Source organism: Megascapheus bottae, chromosome 10 (genome assembly GCF_031878675.1).
Source record: "Megascapheus bottae isolate mThoBot1 chromosome 10, mThoBot2.hap1, whole genome shotgun sequence".
In the NCBI taxonomy this organism is placed as follows: domain Eukaryota; kingdom Metazoa; phylum Chordata; class Mammalia; order Rodentia; family Geomyidae; genus Megascapheus; species Megascapheus bottae.
In genome coordinates, this window is record NC_143518.1 from 10,592,244 (window position 1) to 10,605,138 (window position 12,895).

A 12,895-nucleotide genomic window follows, 5' to 3' on the forward strand; every position below is an offset into this window, starting at 1 on the left:
AAAGAAAGAAAGAAAGAAAGAAAGAAAGAAAGAAAGAAAGAAAGAAAGAGAAAAAGACGAAAGAGAAGAAAGAGACTTCAGTTATTTGCACAATAATTGACAAATGATTGCATCCAGTTAGAAAGTTTCTTCATATCAAAAGACACGGTCACTGGAATGAAGATACAGATGATAGATGGGAGAATAGATGATAGATGGGACAATTAGAATGGTGCTTCCTCAAAATAACAGTGGAACTACTAAACATCTGCCTCGAAATGTATTCAAAGACATACATATTTATAGCAGCACTCTTCATAAAGGAATGGAATCAGTGTGGGTGCCATCGGCAAATTCGTAGATAAAGAAAATATGTGTATATGATATAATATTAAATATTAAGTAGTGAATGATAAATAATTCAGTATTATTACTGCAAGTTACTAAAATTATGTCTGTTTCAGGAAAGATTATTATATGAAGCCAAATGTATCTCTCTGTGCAAGACAGATACTTCATGTTTTCTCTTATATACAGAATGACCTCTTTATGCAATTAATATACACTACTAAAAATGGAAAGCAATTTGTGGTGATGAAGAAAACGTTCAGCACACTTGAAAATATATCTGTTAAAATTTAAAGCAAAGAATAAAGACCAATAAAATAATATCCTCATAAATGGTAGGATATGTTCCTTGTATATATAAAATGAAGCAGGAGAGTAGAGAAAAGTAGGTAGAGAAAATATTTAAAGCCAAATGTATGACTGAAAACTTCTTTAGGAAACATGAGCATATCCAAGAAGTTCAATGGAGTTAATGTAGATAAACTAAGAGTTCTATATCCTAATGTATCATATTTAAGTTATAAAACAGCTAAAATAAAAATCCTGAAAGCAATGAGAAGAGTTCATACTAGACAAAATACTAATAATCCAAACTATACCAATAATACCAATAACAGTACACTGTTACTCCGCTAACAGCTGGCTTGTAACACTGAAAATACTGAAAATCATATCAATCAGTAAATGTGATATACAGGAAAACAAAAATGCAGAGACAAAGACATTTCTAAATAAAACATGAGTGATCTGTCCTTCAAGGAATGCTAAAGAAATGGGACGTGGTGATGTGCTTAATAGAAAAGACACCACTAGTAATAATATGAATGATACAGTAAAACATCAGTTACATTGAAATGCATTTAAAGAAAAACTGTTTGGCTTCAAAGTATAAGACATTAATTTACCAGCACTGGGATTTTAATTCAGGGCTTTGCACCTGTTTGCTTAGTTGGTTTAGTTGTTTTTCTGCTATTTGGGCCATCCCTTCATTCCTGCTTTTTGCTAGTTATTTTGTTCATAAAGAATAGGGTATCGCTCACTTTTCTACCCTTCAAATTGTGATCCTCTGAATTCCAGACTCTTGGGTATCTAGGTTAAAGATTAGTGCCCAGAAAATGTTTTAATTTAAAAAATACTATGTTTTTAAAATCCAGGTTATGAAAACATGCTATATTTCTAAGAAAAAAATGAATGCAGATCTCTTAACTCTGCTTAAAATTTTAAATTGACAAATAATCTTTATTATTTTCCTGTATCCTATCTTGTTATAATCACCATGTCCTACAAGGTAGTCAGTATTGCCTTGTAAAATTCTAGAGATGATATGTGATGTATGGCTCATACCAAATAGTAATTCATTGTTTGTTTTAGTTTTCCATCTATTTTTCTACATCTACCTTAGTACATCATGTTCATCATTCTTAGGGTTTTTGTCATGGTCGCACAGATTTTACTGTTCTGCTTTAGTAACTGTTATAACATTCCTTCCTTGTCATAGCTTGCTGTGCATTTTCTCTACTGGCCATTCAGGATTACATCGAATCTGCTATGACCACATTCTCACCCTTATTCATTTTAGTGATGCTTTGAAGCTTGGCTCCTGTATTTGCTTCATTTTCATTTTTTCCCCTCATGTTCACTTGTATCAATATTGTCTTTTTAAAGGTAAACTGTTGTAAATTTTGTTCCTTTATGTGTTTTAAAATGGACCCATTAATTTTAACAAGAATTCAATCAGATCACCTTAGTAAAAACAAACAGAAAACAAGCTACTACATATGGGTCTGTTTTCCTTTAGGACTTCCTTCTCCATGAATGTGTAAATACATCTCTTATTAAGTTTATTTTGATTTTGCTTCTAAATCCAATGCCACAAAGGTCATTTGGAGGGAATGGCATTGTAATGAATTCTTATATAGATTCAGAGCCTAAGGCTCGGGGTGTAGCCCAGTAGTAGAGCACTAGCCTAGCATTTATTAAGTCCTGAGTTTGATTCCTTGGTACCACAGACACAGAAATACCAGAAGTGGTGCTGTGGTTCAAGTGGTAGAGCTCTAGCCTTGAGAAAGCTCAAGGACAGTGCTCAGGCCCTGAATTCAAGCCCCAGGACTCTGAAAAACAAACAAAACAAACAGATTCAGAGCATAGTTGACATTTTAAAAAGATGTCACTTACAGAATTGTAAAAACCCACCAAAGTATTCTCACCAGAAATACTAATTAGTGCTCAAACCACACTAGTATGTCCCCTCTTTGGATATGTCTTAGGAAGAAACATTGAACTCCTTTCCAGCTCTCTTAAGTCCTGCGGGTTCACTAGTGATCTAAAAATGATGAAATCAATTTGCTACATCCTTTGCCATTACTGATTATCAAGGAACCTATAAATTCCGGAGCTATATTAAGCAATGTGGTATGCTTGAGTCTGCTTTTCATGTGAAGAAAAGATGGGGATAGAATTCCTTCAGATCATGGATTCATTTTTGTTTTAAAACTTTGTACTGAGAATGCCAGTGGTATTCAGTTCATTCTTTTTTTTTTTTTTTACTTATTCCAGGCAGACTTTCTTTCAACCCTTAGCATCAGGTGGTTTTTCTAGAGGGATGAGATGGGGAAAAAAAGGCAAAGAAGGAAATGAATAAATTATTGAATATTTTTGCATTAACAACCTCCTCAGGTGACACTCATCCCCTACCCTCGCCATGATTCTCACCTTCTTCCCGATGACCCCTGAAAAGAGGAGAAAAAGGTGAGAAGGGCCAAGGAAATGTTACACACTGGGCAGAGCTTCTGTTGGAGAAGATATCAAGGGTGTAGAGATCTTCCAGAAAAGGGAAAACCCAGTGTAGAAGAGAGGGAAAGAGGCCCTGGAAGGGTGAGTGCACCTGAGCATTTTATGTGAAGATGCTGACTTACTTCTCTAAGTCCAAATCCAAGTTGAGTTGCATGTCTATTTCATTTCTTCAAACAACACATATAGTCCTGCCTGTCATTACTGTACTTATTAGACAATAGTCACATGACTTTGGCTTAAGAAAATGACTGTAGTCACATAAAAATAAACAAACAAAAAGATATGTGTATATCAATGCTTCACATATTGGTTATAAGTAGAAAAACATGTTGAATTCAATGAGGATGAATTCCCATATTCACCGTTATCCTTATGAGGAATTTTGGGATTATTCTGCATTATAGAAGTTTGCCCCTGATCATATTTTTCTAGTCATGTTTCCAGCAAGCCAGTATTACATACTTAAATTATTTCTTCCAATGCTCTATTTATCTTTTGGGTTTCTGTTCGAAAGCTACGTAAAGACAAAGGAAACAAAGGAAGCTTGAAATATTAGAATATATCAAGAATGCCTCTTTCCTGAGCCAGAATATCCTTTAATGAATATTGAAAAACAGTGATTAGGTATCAGTTTTACATCATTGTTCTAGAGACATGGCTAGGCAAAAACATCAACCTGGCATGAAATTAAAACTGCCAAGATTCATTTACGTGTGTCTTTCTGTCTTGGTCTTTGTCTCTCTCATTTTTCCTTTCATTTATATCAGGTTTTGATTTGTCAGTTATGCAATTGTGTTTCTGTGAAGAACCTCCACCATAACTAAATTTATCCAATTTTCAGATAATTGTCCTGTTTCCAGATAGTAGAACTCAGTTCACATTTTGAAATGAAGGATCAGTCTCCATACTCCTTTTCTTATTCTAATATCAAAGTTGGCATGACAGAAAGAATCCCACTCAGAATGTCTTCTCCTTATTCATTAATCCCTCCTGGTGATTAATGTAGTGATTTTTTTAAGTAATGATAACATGTTAATACCTTAGATAATCCATGTCTCCCATACAGATAGATTATTCATGAGGTATTAAAATGTGGTGGTAGGTTTTCCCCGCTCCCAGAGAACTTGGTACAAATTGACATTTCTGTACACATATGCATTTACTCCCATCATCTACATTATTGCCCATTTCCCCTAGCAATGATTGCTTCTTATTTCTTAATAGTTCTTCTACTTTCAAGTTTTTGATTATTCTTTTAAAAATACTTTGCTTATCTGAGTCTAGCTTAATTTGCTTACCATTATAATTTCCAGTTCTCTCCATTTTTCTTCAAAGGACTTTTGTGGCATTCTTCTTAATGGCTGTGTAAAGCTCCATTATATACATCTATTACATTAAAAAAACCCTTTCATTTATTCATAAGCATCTAGTTGCTTCCATAGCTTGGCTTTTATGAAGAGTGCTGTTATAAACAGATGTGCATGTGTGTCTAGTGTGTGCTAACTTTGACTTCCCTACCTCACAAACTTGAAGCCCTAATTTAAAACTACCAGTGTCACCAAAAGTAAGGTTGAGGACACTCTGGAGTCAAACCCTCCACCTCATTGTCATGGGGTGAATGTGTGTCATTGAAGCAGTCACTTAAGCTATAAAATATCTACCCTTATAGCTCCTAGGTCACTGGGTTTTATAGTGACAACCACAAGGAATAAGAGAAAAATGTTTTATTGATTATACACTAATCTTCCCTCAATGCACCCTTGCTGAAAGATAACAGCAAAAGAAGGAATGTTCTCAATATTAGTCTTGTATTCCTTTTTATTTATTGATAACTTTTCTCACTTATCTATATCATTTACTTGTTATATTAAACATGTTTCTTTGATAGAATACTGAAAATCAAAATGAGCCCTTTGTCCATAGTGTGTAGATCTTTGATAATCATTTTTTTTTCAATTTTTCTAAAGACAACATTTGTGTTGGTGATTAACCAGAGGCCTGGTATATGTGAAGTTGTTGTGTTCACTTAGTGTTATAAACTCTGGAATATGGAAAGCAACCAGCATTAGCACCATAGGACAAATGAAAGTAAAACAGGAACCGTGCAGAATCTTCAGGAGAGGTAGAAACAACTACACTACTCAACTGAGCAATTTTTGAATCTAGTCTGTCAAAAAAAAAAAGAAGATAGGAAAGGAAGTAAGTGTGTATGTGTTCAGCTTATTTGTATATCAAGATCACCCAGTGAGAGAATCCCAGGTTGTAAGAAGACAGAGAGGTGGTTGAGACTCAGTTTTGCCTGTCCTCTCAAGTCATGTCTAGAGAACAAAGTTAAAGAATAGGAAATTCTTGATTATGTAGGGTGATTCTATTTCGAGGAACTTTTCTAGATTTTGACTCTGGGAGGTGTCCAGCTTCTTATCAGCTATTACCCAACCATGCTGTTTTATTTCCAAGATCATTCCTACATTATGAAAGTAAAGCTCTGATATCAATAGGTAGTATGCAAGTATAACTCTTGGGCTGGGTCAGGTCAGGGTCAGAGTGTCCTGTGGCTATAGGGCATGAGAGGATTGTCTGATGCCATTGTGCACTGACATTCTGCTGTGTATCTTAATTCAAAACTGTGCAAGAAAGTAACAGAACTACAGGCCTCTGGATGTTGGTTGGTCCAAAGCAACTGATACCACTTGAAGTGCAAAATTCCATACTAGCATCCCTCCTTTCAAGTGTAGACTAAGCAAGATTTAAGATGTTTATTGTTTGATAAATTATTCTGAGAGGTCATTAGGAGAACATTTCTTATTAGTTTCTGATTTCCATTGATTCAAAGTTTGACAAACAAAGCCAGCTATTGTTAGCTGTCATACTAACTGCTCTGGAGATTGAGATCTAACATTTTAGGTCAAAATCTAGCCTGGGTAGGAAAATCCACCATAAGGCCAGAAGTGGAGTCTAGCTCAAGTGATAGAGTGCTGTGAACAAAAAAAGCTAAGGGGAAGCATCCCTGAGTTCAAGTCATAGAACTGGCCCCAAAGAAAAAAAAAGACCAATAAATTTCTATTTTCAAAGCAAGAAAATTGAATCTAAATGAAAATTATAGGATCCCCAAAGTATGTTTCAAGAATGCTTAGAAAAATAACACTTTGTTGATTTCCAAGAATCCTACTGTGACAGGAATTAGCCATAGTATAGATTATTTGCTTCATTTTAGGTGTTTATGCCTTGTTACTTTGCATTACCACCATTTTTTAATTGAATATGACTAGGAAATATATATACATGTAAATGAAACTTCTAATTGTTAGATTACTACATATAGCATCAATAGCTAGTATTTGCAAGCTATATTATTCTTTGAAATTGTTCTGCATGTCACTAGGTTCATCTCAAATTGTGAGAGTACTGTGTATGAATTATTCTGTACTCTGAAGATAGGAAAATGGGAATCTTCCGGCAGATTCTTTTCCAAAGATAAATAATTGCTTTTAATCAGTTATTAATCGTCTATGCCTATGTAGATAAAATAATTGGAAACTGAGCATGGGAAATGGTCTGTTTCCATTTCCTTACATTCCCAAGACCTTTGCTCAGTTTGATTGTATTATTTCTGAGTTGCTCATATTCTGCAGTATATCACATGCCATTTATAAACTGCTTTGTGCTCCCTATGTGTGAAATAGCTCTTCTAACTTTGTAGAATTCTGCTCTGGAATTCATCTTTATGTAATCTGGGAAGTGGGCTGTTCTTATTTTACCCTGCTCAAAGATAGGTTTACCTTGTTGGATCAGGTCATTTATCTCTCTAATCTAATAATAAACAGTTTCTAGTAAGGTAAGGACATACTGTTTCAAAAGAACAGAATTCTATATAAAGTAAAATCAGTAAAAGTTATTACAACTGTATTTAGATTGTGAGCAAAATATTTAGATCTTTTCTTCAGTACATGATTGTAGTAAATTGAAAGAAAATGCAAAAAACTTAAAAATTTCCCCCTTGCATATCTTGTGTTGAACGCTGCAATAAAATATTCCATATAACTTGTATAAACTCCCTGCTTTAGAAAATTTTCTGAAGCTGACTGCCTGTGGCTTATGCCTGCAATCCTAGTTACTCGGGAAGCTGAAATCTAATGATAGCAGTTCAAAGCCAGCCCAGGGTGGCTATGAAACTCTTATCACCATTTATCCATTCAAAAACCAGAAGTGGAGCTGTGGTTCAAAGTAGTAGAAAGGCCTAGCCTTGAGTAAAAGAGCTCAGAGGTAGAGCTCAAGCCCTGTGTTCAAGCCTTATAGATCAATCAATAATAAAGGAAAATAAATTTTCCAAAGTTAACAACTTTTACCATTATTGGTTCATTAGGTTATTCTTTGTTCCCATTAGGTAATTATTTAAATATAACTTTGGTTACTTAAGAAGTATAATTTATTAATCTTCTGTTGTATTTCGATATGATTGTGAGGTAATTTATAGTTGCAATTACTGCAGATTATCTTGCAATTTTTGAGTGTAATACTGAAGTAATAGCCCAACAACTATTTGAATATTTTCTTTTCAGAGGTTAAAAAATTAGAATACACATTTGTAGAAATGTCACATTTCTACAAATGTGTATTCTAAGTACCTACTCTAGGAACAACTGACTTTTTAGAATGAAGAACAAGAAGCTTCATTTAATTTGAAATCAAAGGGCCAGAAGTGTAAATCCATATTAAAATGTATGCCTGCATGGGGTCAATCCTCAGCACTAAAATAAATAAAAATAAAACAAAAAGAAAGCCATAAACGAAAAACAGATCCTCCCTAACCATGGGTAGCCCAAGTTTGGAATCCCAAGGGGGGATTCTCAGAGCAGAGGAGTAGCTCAAATAGTAGATTGCCTACTTAGTAAGATCTTCTTGGGTTAAGCTCAACAAAAGTTAAATCCCCCAAAAAACTAAAAGTTGAAGCAAATGAAAGTCGATAAAATTTGGTTGGCATAAAGAAAGGATTAAACTAAAAGAAAAAGGTGTGGCTATTAAACATGAGTTACTCAAGTTTAAACAGGATAGGTTAAAAATCAATAAACAGAATGCATTTGCCAAAATTTTGGACAAGGATGCTTGAATATGTTTGAAGAATGGATGGAAGTGAATGAGACTTGACCCAGGGAAGACTTTTAAAATGCAGATTGCTCATTCCTGTTCACAGACTGTCTAATGAGCTCCTTTGTGATGGTCTCTTGGTAATGAGACCATTTGGTAGAAGGAGTGCAGTTTTAGAAACACTGAACTAGAGTTTGAGACTTAAATATTTTTTGCATGTATGTACAGATGATAATATGTTCAAATAAACACTGTCATTTATGATATAGAATAGCTTCAAAGATAGACATATGTTATCATTGATGGGATTCCAGACTAGAGCAGCAGGTGAAGGACAGGGAGGAGTCCAGACTGGCTTTGATGATGTCTGCTTTGGTGGGTGATTGGAGAATGGGTACAGATATTTCAATACATGGAATACAAGAGGAGAAACTGGCTGAGGATTGGGTGTAGGACTGAGAATTTGCTCTTAAGACACTTCAAGTTGTGATTTCTGTGAGTAATTGATATTGAGATACATTTTAGGAAGATAGATTGCTGAGTTGAACATATAGGTATGTATATGTCCATCTAGAATAAATTATAGATGGTATAGTAAAGAGAGAGCAGTGGGTGCAGACATCAGGACTCCAGGACACACTGAAGGACACAAAGCTGAATATTCTACCAGGAGCCTGTGTTCCTGTGCTCAATGTGTCAGCACTCTGAGAGGCCAAAGGCAAGCCTGCCACATGTCTAAGGTGCAAAGCATAATGGAAAACTTGGTTGGAAACAGTTTTTCCAGAAACAGACACAAGTTGACTGTCTTTCTATAAAACTGGACATGTTTACAGGAGATGTCTTCTGTTTTTCTGAAACTTAATTTCTCTGTTTCCACATCTAACGAAGGCAATACTACTGATATAAACAACTGAAGGAGTTGATCCATGTCAAAGTTTTAAGTTAATTTTTATAAGTAAAATTTAGTAAGATGCTTACAGGCCAAATTTAGAATAAAAATGCATAAACTTGTATCATCATCTTCCTGTAAGAAAGCAGTGACTCTCAGGAGGCCCTGTTTCTTCCTTTTTTTTTTTTAACTTTAGCACTGTAATGTAAACTCACATTTTCCATGTAAAACTCTTATTTTTTAGCTTCATGCCCTCCTTTAGTTATTTCAGATATGGCCTCATATCATATGCCTAGGCTAGGGCTGTGGTCCTCCTATTTATGCCTCCTAAGTGTTGAATGTCAGTCATATTCCATCACCACACCCAGCTGACTGGTTTAGATGTGATACGGCTAACTTTTCCCCCCCGACAGCCAGTCTCAATCTCTGCAACATAAATAGCTGGGATTGCAAACCGAAATCACGACTAGGATTATATAGGTTTGTCACATCACATAGCTGGTTTTGTCCCTTACCATGGGAGAATTTCAGAAATGACTGGAAGGTTTTGTGGTCAGTCCTTCTGCAATTGTTTTGTTGTTGTTACTGTTGTTTTATTATTATTCACCATTCTTATTCCTGCTAGGGAACCAAGAGTGCTGTTATTACTTTGAAAGTATAGTTTTACTTTGTAACTCTTTGTGATTTGGGGTATAATTACTTCATTAGTTTTCTGACTGTTCAAACTTAAACCAAAAAGGAAGTCAGGGACATCAAAGTTGATAGCTCTTAAATCATCTGGTCAGTTTCTGGTAATTTGACCAGAATTAGTTTTTCCTGTTTTTGTCTTCAACATTTTTCTAAGCAGATTGAAAACAGGCGAGTAAATACAAATTGCTGGTTCTCATAGATGGGGACTTGAGATAAGAATTTTTTAAACTAAACTTGGTGGTAGTTTTTTATTCTCTGGAACACATGTCTTGGACATTTCTGTTCTGTAGCACTTTGTCTACTTTAGTTTACAAGAAACTTTTCAATATCCTTCTGTGAAATGAAAATTTCTCCACAAAATCTGGGTCAAATGCAGAAAGAAAGAAACTACCAATAAAATAGCAAGACTTCTCAATGATCCAGATGAAAGCACATTTTCTCCTTTCTGGAAGAACTGGTTTGGCTGACTCTCTGTACTCATGCTGTTATTTTACTTTCCATTTGACCATTTCTTCAAAGGCCCTGTTAAGAAAGGAACACTTTACATTGCAGGCTTCAAATAATCCAATATTTAATGGTTATTGTAGAGATCAGACTGATTTCTGTAAGAAATCATTGAGGATCTTATAATACTGGCAAAGTATAACTTAAAGGCTGATGTTAAATGTGTAGGAGGCGGTCGGTGGATATGTGCACACATATGCGTGCATGTCCTGGGGCTTGAACTCAGGGCTTTGAACCCAAAGCTTTTTTGCTCAAGGTTGTCTCTCTACCTGTGAGCCACAGATCTACTTCCAGGTTTGTGATAGTTAGTTGGAGGTAAGAGTCTCTAGGATTTTCCTGCTTGATCTGGCTTTGAACAGCAATTTTCAAATGTCAGCCTCTTTAACATATAGGATTATAGACCTGAGCCAGCCACGCCCATGGATTTTTGAAATTCATTATACTAAGCCCCAGAACTGTCTCCCAATATGAGAAGGAATATTTGGAATTACTGAAGGAATGACACGTTATTTTCTCTTTATTTGCTCTCCTTTTAGGATGAATAAATATTCATCAGATTAAAACTTTCTCCTTTTTCTTTCTTGAGCAGGTTGTCAAGTTATTAAGCAATAAAAGATCACAAGCAGTTGGAATTTTAATGTCCAGTCTTCATTTAGATATGAAAGACATACAACATGGTAAGTATTCGAATAAAATTCCCCTCTTTGAATTTTAAAAGCTAAGTGGAAGAATATGAGGTTCGATGATAAATTTATTTTGAACTTAACGGTGTCTAGTGAACGTAGTATGTTTCTTTAAGTGCTTCCAGGCTTTCTGCCACGGTTATTTTTGGAAAGTTACTATTCATTTGGCTTTTCACTTCTCCCAATGCTATGCTAAGGGCCTAATTGTCATGGACATTAGTATTCTGTTTTTTCTGCCAAAATAAAAATGACTAAATGGCTTTTAAACTGCAGAAATTTGTTCCTCATAGTTATAGAGTTTATTCAAGCACCGATGCATTTGGGCTGAACCCCCTTGCACTGTGGTCGGTCTACTGATGTACTTCTTGCCCATGGCTGTCCAGGTCTGTGAACTTCCCTGCCATACTGCCATGCCACTCTGAAGACAGGCACATGTGACTGAGCTCAAGCTGCTTTTTGAGACAGAATCTAATAATGTTTTACAGTGCTGACCTCAAACCTTGATGTCCCCAGTTTCTTCCTTCTAGGTTCACAGAAATGTAGTCACAAATCACCTTAGCCATCCTTAGCTTATATGTTAAGATTATAAAGTATTTTCTGCATTTAGAATTAGGATGATTTGTACTATTTTTAAAAATGACATTTCTGTCTATCTTCTCTCTTTTCTTTTTCTCTTTCTTTCTTTCTTTCTTTCTTTCTTTTTTTTTGGCAGTCTGGGGCTTGAACTCAGCATTTGGGCACTGTCCTTAGGCTTCTTCAAGGTTAGCCACAGCACTACTTACAGCCTTTTCTGTGTATGTGGTACCTAGGAATCAAATCTGAGGCTTTGTGCATGCTAGGCAAGCAGTCTACCACTAGACCATGTATCTATATTTTAATGTTTGAACCTGCACTATTCTTTACAGGAATTTCTATCCCATAGATTCCTTTCTTTCCTTCTTTTGTGAGTCCTGGGGCTTGAACTCAGGGCCTGAACATTGCCCTTTAGCTTTCTCAGGGCTAGTGCTCTACCACTTGAACCATAGCACCACTTTCAGCTTTTTCTATGTATGTGGTACTGAGGAATCAAAACTGGGTCTTTGTGCATGCTAGGCAAGCACTCTACCACTAGGCCAAATTCCCAACCCTCCCATGGATTTTTTACATTTTTGCTGAGAGATATTGCCCAAAAGTGAACACAAAGAATGAGATTAGTATTCACAATGTCATTTATGCTGCCCAGAGCTTTAGAATAGATTTAAAGCATATTGTATTACTCGGAGGAATGCTAATTTACCTGTTAAATGAATGTGCTTTCATATATAACAGACCATATAAGTCCTGAAAACATTTAACTGACTTTTTAGCTCATCCCTTTATGAATACTGACTGTACTTGAGGGCCTAATATATTGTGTGGAAGTATTCATAAATAGTTCCAGCATGCTATGCTCTGTCAATTGATGCGTAACTCTTAATCACATCTCACATTTTGATTAAATTGTTTTGATGGTGAGGAGACTTCCTCAAGCTGAAACATTTGGGGTAATAGTCATAGGAGAGAAAGCCAAGCCTGGCGCCAATAAGGACTTGTTTTCAAAAGCTGCCAGATGTAGCCCAGTGAAGTCATAGAATGAAATCTGAAAGTAATGATATGGTCTTTTCCTTCAGTCAAATATTCTACTTGGGTTGAGCCAATAATTAGAACCATATGAATTAAGGAGCCTGCCTGACATGTCTGTCTGTGGGACAGCCAGAGAGTTCATTGAAAAATTGCTTGCTTGACATGCAATGTGAACAGTCACAAGGTGTGAGTGGCAGTAGTTGGGGCTCATGCAGAATGAGGTGTCAACCTTATCCTATTAGGGTGGGAAGTGTTGACAGCAGTGATTGGAGTTCTATTGAATCTCCCCAAGTTTTATCAACTCTGCGTGCGTGCGTGCGTG

General features: G+C 35.7%; 1 protein-coding gene across 1 annotated transcript in view; it reads left to right on the forward strand.

Moving 5' to 3' along the window:
* Fmn2 (formin 2) overlaps window positions 1–12,895 on the forward strand; it is a 165,424-nt gene that overhangs the window by 99,142 nt on the left and 53,387 nt on the right. Inside the window, exon 7 of the mRNA XM_090340178.1 lies at window positions 10,878–10,965. Within this exon, the coding sequence (XP_090196304.1) occupies window positions 10,878–10,965 (88 nt within the window). The remainder of the gene's footprint in view (window positions 1–10,877; window positions 10,966–12,895) is intronic.